General features: G+C 46.5%; 1 protein-coding gene across 1 annotated transcript; it reads left to right on the plus strand.

Annotated features, from left to right (window-relative positions):
- The first annotated feature begins 2,555 nt into the window (after nt 1-2,555).
- On the plus strand, nt 2,556-12,062 carry LOC135239294 (eosinophil peroxidase-like). Its single transcript, XM_064307856.1, has 15 exons — nt 2,556-2,703; nt 3,180-3,248; nt 3,578-3,665; nt 3,834-4,009; nt 4,249-4,381; nt 4,507-4,636; nt 6,025-6,231; nt 6,655-7,015; nt 7,481-7,641; nt 7,784-8,042; nt 8,268-8,438; nt 8,837-9,074; nt 9,247-9,446; nt 10,489-10,542; nt 10,786-12,062. Exons 2-15 carry the CDS (start codon nt 3,182-3,184, stop codon nt 11,217-11,219), a joined length of 2,679 nt encoding a protein of 892 aa, XP_064163926.1. The 5' UTR covers nt 2,556-2,703; nt 3,180-3,181; the 3' UTR covers nt 11,220-12,062.
- Nucleotides 12,063-13,960: the final 1,898 nt, after the last annotated feature.

Genomic DNA, 13,960 nt, shown 5'->3' on the forward strand with positions numbered 1-13,960 from the left:
ACATAGCAAACAACAGGTCAATGTCATCTTTTATGTCGTTATGAGGTACAAGGAACAAAGTGACAAAAGGATGGTGAAAAATTTATTTGCGTGAATGTATAAAAATACATGAAGTTAAAAGGTTAATACTCTACCCTACATACATTTCAAGACACTGCAGTTACCAAATACCACTATTCCTGTAGAATGAACCCTTACAACGTGGTAATCCTTCGGCATAGGCTATATTTCCCCCCAATTTTGGCACTTACAACGTGTAACCCATTAATAAATATTTAAACAGTTTCATTTTTTAATGTTTCATTTTTTTTTAAAGCCAACATGCCTTGTGGTGGTGTCTAGAAGACTTGACAAAACAAGATTTTACAGAACTTTACATTCTAAATGTAGCTAAAAATATTTTATCGCCTACATCCCAATGCCTTGTGGTGGTGTCTTGAAGACTTGACAAAAAAGATTTTACAGAACTTTACATTCTAAATGTAGCTAAACATGGGGAGACAATGCACTGAGTTGACAGCGGCTGTAAAGCTGGGCCGACCACAGTCTCTGTCACCAAGCCACCGCCTATGCTGTATTGTGAGCCAGGAAAAACCCTGTCTTGCCTAATATATTTCTGTGTTGATAAAGGAATCTTATATGCTCTTCAGAGAAGATGTTGTAACATTCATTGTGTCTGTTTGACAGTGTTGAATTTCATCACAGACTGGAAAAAAAATGTGGACCGAGTCACGCATTGACTTCCATGGGCTTGGTGGAAAGTGTTTTGAAAGCGCAGAAGTGCAGTTTTTTGCACACTGCGATGTTGTACAATTTGGAGAGAGACTGCACAGTAGGGAAAAAGGGGACCCTTATAACGGCATGAAGTCCGGTCTAGTCCGGGTCGTCCACTAAGCGCGTGAGATACAGCGACTCGGCAATGACGCAAACTGTCCCGGATTCATCGACAAAAAATATGAAAATATTGCCCGAATAACACAGAACATGTAACAAATCTGCACATGCGAAGACATTAGATTAAAAAAAAAACACGTATTGTGACTACATTTTGTTGTAGGAAATCCCAAGAGGGGTGGGGCTGTTTCTGGAACCACCACTTCTGGCACCAACAATTGTACCACAGCCTCTGTTGCTTAGACCACCGGTCTTGCTCATTTTAATATCTGGTCAAACAACAACTAAACCTCTTCACCATGACTGCATGCTTTATATATTGAGTTGGAGCCACATGATTGACCGTTTGGAGGAGCAGGCTATTTCCATTAACAAGCAGGTATACCTAAAAAAGTGGCTGGTGAGTTTATATATGAATACTGAGAGAAAGGGGAGAGGAGGGGACTTCCAATCGAGGTCAATCGAGGTTAGATAAGCGGCTCCAGTAAGCACAAGGAGCAAGCTATTTGCGTTATTGAGCAGGTGTAACTAATAAAGTGGTAATAAATACACATACCTGTGTTGTCAGCATATATTTGCAACTCATCTCCAGGAGGACACACTTGGGGCACAGTCATTGAAGTAAATACTAAACAGGATAGGTCCTAGAATTGAACCCAGTGGGACCCCAACCATATAGCTGATTGTATCATTACTTCTGGATTTGCGCAAAACTATTTTTTATGCATCTATAAATGATTCAAATTATGAGTTCAAAAACAATAGGATTTTAAGATATAAAGACATAGGTGTGCTTTTTATGTGCAAGGATTATGCATTACGCATGACACACCCTGCTCAGAGAGGAGCGAAGATTTGCCCTAAATGAGACTAAGAGACTAATCTGGTAAACCTCATGAAATTATGATTGTGATTTTCTTCCTGTTACGGGTTGGTATGATGACGATATGGACTTCAGTTTTGTGCTGCTAATCTCTATTAAACTTCCCGGCATCATAATCGTGCAACGCCCTCAATAAGGAAATGCAGACACCTCTGGACCTGGCTCACCTCTGACTCTGTTAATGAGGATTCTTATCAACCTTACCGTCCGCAACAGGCTTTTACAAGAATACCCGCACCAGTGAAGGAAAATCGTTATGGCCTTTGATAAGAAATAACTTTTTACAGTTTACAAAAACGAAAGTGTATTACCGAATGTAAACAGGAGCTGAACCTCTCCTGTGGATTACTGAGGCTCAACTAATTTCATTATCTGTGCTTTTCTTTAACTGACAGAAGATTCATGCACTCAGAAGGCTCTTTGTCAGGGATAAATGGTTTCTCCTCACATCGGTTCAGGATGAACTGAAGGACTTATTGCGGCCGGACAAGCGAATCACAACAATTTAAAACAATCAGGAATGACAACAGGCTACAGCAAATAATGTCTAGATGTCCAGGTCGACTACATAATGGAACATCATGGGCAACGCATGTGGATCACCACACCCCATTGACCTCCCGCCCCCTCCCCCCTCCACCTCCCAAGGTCAACGACCTAACAGCTTAATCTTCCCATCATTGGTTCAGAAAAATCCAGTCAATATACGCCCTCAGAACTTGCAGCAAGGATGGAAGGTCAGCGTCTGAGTAGGAAGTAGGAAGAAGGAAGTTACTTAACTGCAGTTTACATCAACTGTGACGGGACAGGGAGGCTTAGGGGCGGGCTCTGCGGGATATAAATAAAGGTCAAAATGATGCAGACAGAGCAAGACATCTGAACCTTTCCACAAGAAGGCCGTACACAAGAGCGACTCGAAGTTACAGGTAAAGAGCTCTTCTGTCTCTTCTCCTGACCGCCCTTCTCTTTGGACTGCCACCTGCTGATCCTATTTTTTTTTTGTTTGTTTGTTTGTTTGCAATGTTGCCATTATTGTTGTATGCAGCTGTACATTTGAGAAAGACATCTGATAGATGTTCTCGAGAATTTCAAATTAAAACTGGTAGCAAAAGTGTTACAGAGATATAATAATTTTGCTAAGCTGCTTAGCGGTAGAAGTCTGGGAAGAATGATTCGGTTTTAGAATAATTCCAATAATATTGGGTTTTATATTAATTGTCTTTGCATGTCAGCTTTAAATGTACAGCATATTTCAGTTAGAGGCTTTAGATATTTTACAATACTAAACATACTGCACTGCCGCCTTTGAGCTGATATGTTTCTCGCAGTGGTGACAGTTTGTCTGTGGCCCTGAGTCTTGGAATGCAGTAACTGATGTACAGGCTCTCTTTTGGCCTTTCAGAGATGAATCGTGCTCCATGCTTCCTGGCGTTGGGGCTGTGCCTGGCTTTCTCCTACCAACTTTCTGCAGGTGAGCGAGCCCTCACAAGGACGATGTGCTCAGGAGACACACAACTAACACACCACAAAGAGCGTCAAACACCAGCTTAGACACAAACACTTCCAAATACCACCATAAAATGATTTCATATATAATAAAATGACTCCTTTAAACACATTCCACCAGTTACAAATGTAAAATCCCACAAAATCGTCTTCATAATAAGCTCAGTGCCATGTCCAATGAGTCTGAATTGTGCATGCTGTACCCAGCACTAGCCAGAAATGCTAATGCATAACTTAGAATAGACGGTCAGAGCTCCAAGGTGATTAGCTGAAGTATGTGCATGTTGTTTGCAGAAGAGAGTCTGGGGAGACCATTCATTCTGCATGCTCTGGAGGATGCAAAGAGGACCGTCGATGAAGCCTACAAATACTCACGAATAGAGTAAGCGCACAAGACTCTCTCACTGTCACTTCACACTGTAGTGTGTTTGTGTGGATTCGAGTGAGTGTGTGTGTGTGTGTGTGAGTTCTCTTCCTCCCAGTGAAGAGCCAGGTATGTGGCTGTCCATAACTCTGTGCCTCTCTCTGTCTGTCTGTCTGTCCCTGACAGGAGTCTGTCCCGTGTGCAGAAGGGGTCGGCCAGCCCTGCAGATATTCTGCGTCTGCTGAAGCAGCCGGCCCGGGACACACGCTCAGCAGTGCGAGCTGCAGACTACATGGACTACACTCTCACACTGATCCAGCAGAGGGCGCACCACCTGCACAAACGCTCGCTCAATGCTACAGGTCTGAGACACACTCACAGTCACACATGCAAACACACACATACCTGCACGGATGCACACACACCCACAGACAGACATACACACACACACACAAACACACAGACAGACATACACACACACACATACACACACACACGCAAACATACACACACATACACACACACACACACAAACACACAGACAGACCACCTCTCATTCCCATAAGCTCACAGAATCTCACTCTTTCTCTCTCTCCCTCAGATCTGCTCACCCCTGATGAACTGGGCACCATCGCCCGTCTGACAGGCTGTGCAGCGCGAGTCCGGCCCCCGTCCTGCCGCACCACCCCACAGATCAACACGTACCGAACTGCCACTAGCGTCTGCAACAACCTGTGAGTGACACGCTTCCTTCTAGACCTCTAGGCCCCTACAGCCCACACAAGGTCTGATCATTCGAAAGTGAATTCCAATTGAGCCATTTAAAAAAAATTATTTATCCTTTTCATTTATTTTTCAGGAAAAACCCTCGGCGTGGGGCCTCCAACACGCCCTTCACCCGCTGGCTGCCCCCGAAATATGAGGATGAGATCTCCCAACCCAAGGGATGGGACCCCAAAAGAAGCTACAATGGATTCTTACTCCCCTTGGTATTTAAAATCATTATTATTATTATTATTATTGGAACCCTATTGTTATTTCTATTACAACCCTGCTACATGCAAATTAATCAGTACCTTAAATAACAAAATATGCAAATGAAGCTATGTCAGTCAGCGTTTTGCTAATTATCCTCAGACTTTGTGGGCCAAAAGGCAGTGCTATACCATCAATGTGTTCCGATTTGGAACATGATCCTATAAAAACATGGCTGCCACAATATTTGTAAAAATATCATATTTAAAAATCTTCTCCTTGTGAACCGTAAGGCCAACCTACATGAAAAATGGTAACTAGCATGTTCGTACAGATCCCTAACAAGTCAAAAAACAAACAACCGCACTCCATGAAAATCATTCAGCACTGTAAATAACTACATATGTAAATGAGGCTATGTCAGTCATTGTTCAGTTAATCATTCTCAGACTTGGGGTGTGCCTCAACAAAGTCTTATGACATAGATCTGTACCAAATTTGGAGAAAATCAAATTAAACACATGGCTGCTACAAGCGATTCAATATATAGCATTTTCTGGCCATTTTTTAAATGTAAAAAACTTTAATTAAATCCAGACTTGATCAACTGGCTTAAATCATTTTCTCAATGCAAGGGCAAACACCACAAACAAGTTAAAATGAGTATGGTGTCAATAATTGAAAAAAAAAAGACTCAAAGCTGAATTGAAAATTCAGCCTTTACACCCATTGTTTGCTATTGAAAAATAGCTAAGAATCTTCTTCTCGCAAAGTGTATTTGATACTGACATGATCCTCAGAACGCACCCAGTTTTTTCTTTAGCTTTAACCTCATTTTAAAAGAAAAAACTGCCTCATGATGAAGCATGGCTGCCACAAGAGACTGGATACACTACATCGTCAGCAATGTTTTCTACACTTTTACTCTCGTCTTCAGTCATGTCCATTATAATTGGCTTGTACCATTACATTACATTACAGGCATTTAGCAGACGCTCTTATCCAGAGCGACTTACACAACTTTTACACAGCATTTTACATTGTATCCATTTATACAGCTGGATATGTACTGAAGCAATTCAGGTTAAGTACCTTGCTCAAGGGTACAACGGCAGTGTCCTACCCAGGAATCGAACCTATGACCTTTTGGTTACAAGCCCAGTTCCTTACTCACTGTGCTACACTGCTACACTGTACCCTTAATTGCCGTTTGCGACTATTATTATTTTAAATTTTTTAAATTTTTTATTTATTTATCTATACCTATGCTATTGAAACCATTCTAAAGAGTCTTAAAATTATGATACATATTCAAACTTAAAATGAGACAGTACTGTAAGTCATCCCCATCATTCTTTATACCATCTGCATTCTCCCACTCACTCTTCCTCTCTTTCTCAAGGTGAGAGAGGTCTCCAATCGGATTCTGACCACAGTGAACGATGGCGTGGAGAATGACCAGGTCTTCACTCACCTGGTGACCATCTTTGGCCAGTGGAACGATCACGACCTGTCCTTCACCCCACACTCCCCCAGCATCCGTTCCTTCAGCAACGGCATCAACTGCGACGCGACCTGCGAGCAGGCTAACCCCTGCTTCCCCATTCCAGTCAGTGCTCTACACCATCTACACCAGGGGGGGCCAACCCAGGTCCTGGGGAGCCGCAGGGTCTGCTGGTTTTTGTTTTAACTTAATTGATCAATTGAAGTAGTTGATTACACAGTTAACTCAACTCACCTTTTATTTTTGGTTTTGGTCTAATGGTCGTATTTAAGGCGAAAACAAAAACCAGCAGTCCCTGTGGCTCCACAGAACCAGGGTTGGCCACCTTCTCTACTACACAATGTCTCTTCTCTTTCATTCTTCTGGCCTCTCCCTCTTCATATCCATCACTAACTGCTTCCCTCCATTTTAACTCCACATATTCGCTGTTGTTTTAACAAGATTGTATGTCCCCCATCTTGTCTGATACATGCGTGTTTATAAACCGGCATTAATCTCCGCTCCAAACCCCTCTCTGTCTGTCATCAGATCCCGAAGCAGGACCCCCGCTTCGGCGCAAATTCCAAAACCTGCCTCCCGTTCTTCCGCTCCGCCCCGGCGTGTGGGACTGGGAGCACGGGTTTCATCTTCGGGGCGAACAACGTGCTGGAGCAGATCAACTCCCTGACGGCCTACCTGGACGTGGGGCAGGTGTACGGCTCGGAGGACGTGCTGGCCCGGGACCTGCGTGACCTCACCAACGACGGGGGCTTGCTGCGCGTCAACCAGAGATTCAAGGACGGGGGCAGGGAGCTCCTGCCCTTCACCAACATGAAGCCCAACATGTGCGCGACTCGCCAGAAAGTCACCAACACTTCTGGACTGGAAGAGGTGCCATGCTTCGTAGCAGGTGAGAACCAATGGAGTCCGAGGAGAAGGGTAGTGGACAGGTTGTAATAACAGGCTCAAATGTCAGGAGACAGTTTTAGACATTGCTTTACTGCCATTTAGCAGACATTCTTTTCCTGAGTGACTTACACAATTTAGCTATTTGTTTTTCAATCACTTGGATATATACTGAAGTAACCAGGTTAAATAACTTGCTCTAGGGTACTACGGCAATGCCTTCTTTGGGAGTCAAACCTGCATCCTTTGGGATACAAGCACAATTATTTTACACTGGTACCAACTGCTCTGGTATAACATGGTGATGCAACATCTCATATCAAAGTAATATTACATTTCAGATCAGTTACATTTAAGCATCTGGAAGGTTCTGTAAATGGCCCTCTTGTTGTTGTGAAGCGGTGGGCGTGGAGGCGCTCTGAAGCTCTAGGTGAGGCTGCTAAGGCCTCCATTTTGCGCCCTCTTGCAGGCGACGTCCGCGTGGACGAGAACATCGGCCTCACCTCCCTGCACACGCTGTTCCTACGTGAGCACAACCGCCTGGCGCGGGCACTGCGCCAGCTCAACCCGCACTGGAGCAGCGAGACGCTCTACCAGGAGGCGCGCAAGATCATGGGCGGCTACCATCAGGTAACAGCACCACCAGGGGGCGCCACATGTACAGGTCTCAGTATAGCGATCAAATGGGGTCTTTTTAGACTTGGACTACATCCTCGATATTTCCCAGTGGGTCAATCTGGGGCTTTTTAACGTGCTTTCCTGTGCCCTCCAGGTACTCGTGTTCCGGGATTACCTCCGGCACATCGTCGGCCCTGACGAGTTGTCACGCCGACTCTCCACCTACCCCGGCTACGATGAGAACGTGGACCCCACCATCTCCAACGTCTTCGCCACGGCTGCCTACCGCTTCGCCCACCTCGCCATCCAGCCCTTCATGTTCCGACTGGACGAGAACTACAACGAGCACCCGCAGTTCCCCAGCGTGCCGCTGTACGAAGCTTTCTTCACCCCCTGGAGGGTGGTCTTTGAAGGTTTGTAGAAGAGCTGCCTGTCTTCTGTCTTTAGAGCGGACTCGCTGTAGACTTGAGGCACTGCATGCTGGAAATGTGGACTCCAATAGAAGTCATTAAGAAGTGATGATAAACAAGCATTAAATGAATAATGGTGACTGATGAGAACGTTCCTTTGTATGGGACACATTTTGAGGGGGGTCACCCGTACACACCCAGCTAAGGCATTTCTCCCTCACCTTTCAGGTGGGATAGACCCTCTGATTCGGGGACTGGTGGGCAGTCCCGCCAAGCTGAACACGCAGGATAACATGATGGTGGAGGCACTCCGTGATAGGCTCTTCCAGTTCACCAGTCGGCTGGCGCTGGACCTGGGTGCTCTGAACATGCAGCGCAGTCGTGACCACGGCATCCCTGGTGAGGATTATTATCAACCCCACTGCGCCTCCACCTCCCTTCTTGCCCCTGCTCTCCTCCCCAATGCACCTCCTCTGCCTCCCCCTCTCTATGCACCTCCACCCCGGTCCCTACGGCAACTCCTCTACCTACACACCCGCTCCAATACCTTGTCCAACTCGCCCCCAAAAAGTTTGCAATCTGTTGTTGTGTCTCTGTGCATTTTTATTTCATCCTTCTATCACACTGTTTTAATCGCTGTGCAGTTTCACACTGGGTTAATCTCTGTGCAGTTTCACACTGTACTAATCTCTGTGCAGTTTCACATCGTGTTAATCGCTGTGCAGTTTCACACTGGGTTAATCTCTGTGCAGTTTCACACTGTACTAATCTCTGTAATTTCTGTCTGTTCACTGAAGGCTACAACGAATGGCGACGATTCTGTGGCCTGTCAGAGCCCCAGAATGTTGAGCAGCTGGCCCAGGTTATGAACAACACAGATCTGGCTCAGCGGCTGCTGCAGCTGTACGGCACCCCCGCCAACATCGACGTGTGGCTGGGGGGCGTCGCAGAGCCCTTCGTCCCCGGGGGCCGCGTGGGGCCCCTCTTTGCCTGCCTAATCGCCAATCAGTTTCAGAAGATCCGCCAGGGAGACAGGCGAGTTGGGAGTTTTTTTTTTATTTTTAAATTTGGGATTTGATTGTTTGGTGGCAGTTGGCTGCTATGGTGCTATGGGGTTGTCTCTTTTGACTGCACTGTTGTTCTGAGCCAGTGCAGTCACACAGGAATATCAGCAATGTTAGTAACGTGCCCCCGATACACATTTCAGGTTATGGTGGCAGAATGAGGGCGTGTTCACCAGCAGACAGAGGGCTTCCCTGGCCAGCGTCTCATTGGCCCGCATCATCTGTGACAACACGGGCATCAGAGACGTCCCCCGCGACCCCTTCCTCTACCGCCCCCGTGGGTCCGGCTACGCCAACTGCGACACCATCCCTGCCTTTGACCTCACGCCCTGGATCGAAGCTGGTGAGTGTCCCATGCATGTCCCCCTGCACCAGACCCCACTCTCTACACCACCCACTGTACACACACACACACACACGTCCCTCTGCACCAGACCCCACTCTCTACACCACCCACTGTACACACACACGTCCCTCTGCACCAGACCCCACTCTCTACACCACCCACTGTACACACACACGTCTCTGTGCACCAGACCCCACTCACTACACCACCCACTGTAGACACACACACACACACACACGTTCCCCTGCACCAGACCCCACTTTCGACACCACTCACTGTACACACACACACACACACACACGTCCCTCTGCACCAGACCTCACTCTCTACACCACCCACTGTAGACACACACACACACACACGTTCCCCTGCACCAGACCTCACTCTCTACACCACCCACCACACCCCCGTACATACACACACACACACAGGCCCTCAGGTATTTTCCTGTCGCCTTTGCAATATTCAGTCTCTAAATATTGCAAGTGAATAAATACTAATGGTCTATTAGTATCTACTGTCTGAAGCAGTATGGTTTAAAAAATTGTAATACATGCACACATAGACACACGCACACACACACACGCACTCACACAACTTGCTGTCACCATCACTTTCTCATTTATGATGTTTGACATTACAGACCCAGATGACAACCAGATTGGTATCAGCGGATTTCAGGTTAGAGAAAAGAAGATTGTTTGCTTGCTTGCATGGCCATCGAAAGCCATGTTCATTCTCTCACCAATCAAGCCTCACACGATCTCACGTGAAATCAACCACAGCAAATCCAATCCTGCAGTGTGTTTATCTGATGGCTCTGCTTTTCTGTTACTGTGGGCGAAGAGCATTGATTTCTAAAATGGCACGAATCCAAACTTCCTGATTGTTCCACCAGGGTTCTCTGTCCAATCACACCAAGCGAATCCAGCTCTTCCAATCAGCTGTGTGGGAAGCATTGCCTCTACTAGCAGTCATCTGTATCAATAATCAAACAGGCAGCACAGAGACATTTTTATTTTATTTTTTTTCATTTCAGGGTCCGACCCCATCCCAGGCCCTGTCGGCCCAAGGGGAGAGCCAGGAGAACGAGGTAACAGGGCATTCGATACTTCCTCTAGTCTTACTCTAGAAGGTGGTGTGCAGTTGTGTGTGTGTGCCTGCGTGCATGTGTGTGTGTGCAAGTGTTTGTTTGTGTGCGTGTGTGTGTACGTGCGTGTGTGTGTTTCTGTGTGTGTGTGTCTATGCGTGTCTCTATGTGCTAAACAGGTGTTTAAACTGCAACCATGTTGTATTTTCTGCAGTTAGCTAAAAGTGCTGTGTCCCTCCCCTACAGGTCCCCCAGGCATGAGGGGGCCCCCTGGCCCCCCCGGCCCCCCCGGCCCCGGCATCCAGCGCTCGGCTTTCTCGGTACGCCTGGGCTACAACAACCCCGACCCCAATCAGGTCATCATCTTCCGGGAGGTCCTCTACAACGGGCAGAAGCACTACGACAACCGCACCGGCTACTTCACCTGCGCGGTGCCCGGGGTGTACCAGTTCGACTTCTTCTGCACCCTGTACCAGAACGTGGGCAACGTCGACCTGTGCCACAACGGCCGGGTGGTGCTGCACTCCCTGAGCACGCTGCAGAACGGCTACGTCACCAGCTCCGGGGGCACCATGGTGGAGCTCCGCCGGGGGGACCGGGTCTGGCTGCGGGCCAACTACGGGGGCAACGGCATGACCGCCGACAGCTACTTCTCCGGACACCTGCTCTTCACCCCGTAGATCAGACGCTCCCGCCACGCGCTCGTTTATACTCCGTGTCTAACGCGCTCGCTAAACGCACTCCGGCTCACGCGCGCCTCTCTCTCCGCGCTCTTCTCTTTTAGCCACAGCATACAGACCTACCGCGTGCACTCGTGGTAGTGGCTTTTCGGTGTTTTGCGTCACCCGCGCTTCCGACTTTCACCGGTGCCGCTCTGTTCTTTCCCGATCTTTCCGGAAGCATGGCGTGAAAACGGTAGCACCTCTACCTGTAATTCCGCTCTACTGCACTAAAGAAGGAACTGAAAAGGACAGGCTTCTGCTCCTGATCCGATGCACTACTTATATATTCTCTGTTTTAAATTTAGCCTTGCTTAACCTTTATTTATACGGGATGACTGTTGCTTCTGCTGTTGAATCACCGATGCTCATGCTGCCACCCAGCAATGCTTCGCTTGACTGTCCTTAAATGGACATCTTAGATGTCAAATAAGGACTTTGCAGACACTGAATTGTGTAATCACTTTGTAAATCTTTGTGAAAATGATTATTTTTAAATATATATTTTAGAAGTTTGTTTGGATACCCTAGGCTGCTACCTTGGATTTATCTGCACAGCAAAGAAATAGTGCCTTTGTTTACACTGCAGCTTTGCAGATGGGCACACACATTCAGCTTGATTGTACAAGCTGACCTTAAATGGCTGCGAAATTTTCATCTTAAAATGGTGCCGCAACATGAAACAAGCTTGGGTCAAAACATTGAAGTGTAACGGGAACCTGAATTTAATGCCGACTCCCAACTCTATGTAAAACGTTTTGTCTTTTTTATATTCAGAAATAAAAATAATTTAAAAAGTTCTGTCCATACTTGTGACTTGACTCTTTACATGACTAATTCTGCATGGTCACACATGATCGTCCACCCTCACGTAGTCCCACAAATTTGATTGGATTTCCCACAGTATGTGATGCTTCTGTGCGAGGAGACCCTTTATATTACACACAATATATTACCTAATAAGAGCAGGAGGGCCTTGATGACATGACATCCCCAAAGTCCCAGAGGCTACATGCTAACACTTAGCCAGCTGCTGGCTGAAACATTATACTGATGCAAGTATATCATTGGCCTGACTCTAGACTTAGAACAGAGACTGGGTTCCCTCATCTCCTGTCCCATTTCCCCAAGGTTTTGACACTGTTGCTGTAAGTTTACAGACTCAGAGACCTGTGTGGTCTAGCCAACCACTGGTGTTCTGGGAAAATTGTGGGATGCTCTATTAATGGCCAAAGGGTCTATGGGAAAAGAATAAGATGTTCCTCGAAGAGGGAGACCCGTCCCCATACTGGCAAGGCAAAGTTATTATTAACTGAAGCAATTTGTGCCAAGTGGGGAAGCTCAGGTCAGACGTAGGGTTCAGGACACGTGCGGCAGACAGGTTAACTAATGAAAAATGCTTGGTCAAGTGCTTCCTCATAGGAACATCTGCAGTAACAGTCGACCCACTTCCCACTGGGGGGCAGCATTGAGTCACATTTCCTGTCAGCAGGTTTTATCGCAAGATACACAGTGAAAAAGAGGAAGCTCTACACATCCATCCATTCTCTGTGACTCTTTGCAGTACTGTATGTAGGGCCATGAATTAAAATGGACTCTTATCATATAAAACCGATATGCGTCCGACCTGTCCAATGTTGCCGTAACATGGGACACACTCTGGCGGCAGCACGCGTTATACTGAATGCCCTTAGCAACTGGACGCACAGACTATAGGCTAACAGTTGGCTAACCAGTTTAATAGGGTCCATTATTATTACATTACATTACATTACATTACAGGCATTTAGCAGACGCTCTTATCCAGAGCGACTTACACAACTTTTACATAGCATTTTACATTGTATCCATTTATACAGCTGGATATATACTGAAGCAATTTCAGTTAAGTACCTTGCTCAAGGGTACAACGGCAGTGTCCTACCCGGGAATCGAACCTGCGACCTTTCGGTTACAAGCCCAGTTCCTTACCCACTGTGCTACACTCCGTCCCATTTATTATAGCTAACATTCCAAATATTTTGTACTAGCTCTTCGTGCTACACAAAACGCTTTAATCAGGCTGTAATTCTCATAGTTCGGAAATACAGACCGATGGAGTAAACCAAAATGCTTGACCTACAAAAAATAATCTAATATCTTTCTCAGACAGAATTAGCGCATTCTGTGACGCTTGTAGTAAGGGCGGATATGGAGCGAATATCCCTTCCTTGCATGTAAACTACAAACGCTCGCGGACAATCTGTGCACAGTGGAAAACTGTGCACCCTTCGGCTACGTGAGAAATTGTACTGTATTCTGTGAATTGTGGACACTTGTCCTCTTTCTTTGTTTTGCTGATTGCTTCTCTGTGGTTTTCAGGTGTACAAGGTAGAGCAGGTCTCCCTTAGCATTCACTAAACCTAAAGCACGCGTTTAGATTCTCTTCTTACACATTTGGAATATCTTTAAACGCCCCTTTCGCACACGCAGACACACTCTGTTAGTGACGGCCCCAATTGTTTCCCCTTGGGTAGAACTATCTTTTATATCGATGAAGCCTTTGTACACATTGCCCGTTTTTGCATTACACTATCCTTTTGAACTACACTACTGTCCACAGGTTCGCGGGGTTCCGGTAATGGTGGTGAGGGGGGTGGAGCTACCATCGGCTGCGCTCTTTCATGTGTTTGGAATGTGCCATTCCTATATGCACGCTGTAG

Source organism: Anguilla rostrata, chromosome 14, assembly GCF_018555375.3.
Source record: "Anguilla rostrata isolate EN2019 chromosome 14, ASM1855537v3, whole genome shotgun sequence".
Lineage (NCBI taxonomy): Eukaryota > Metazoa > Chordata > Actinopteri > Anguilliformes > Anguillidae > Anguilla > Anguilla rostrata.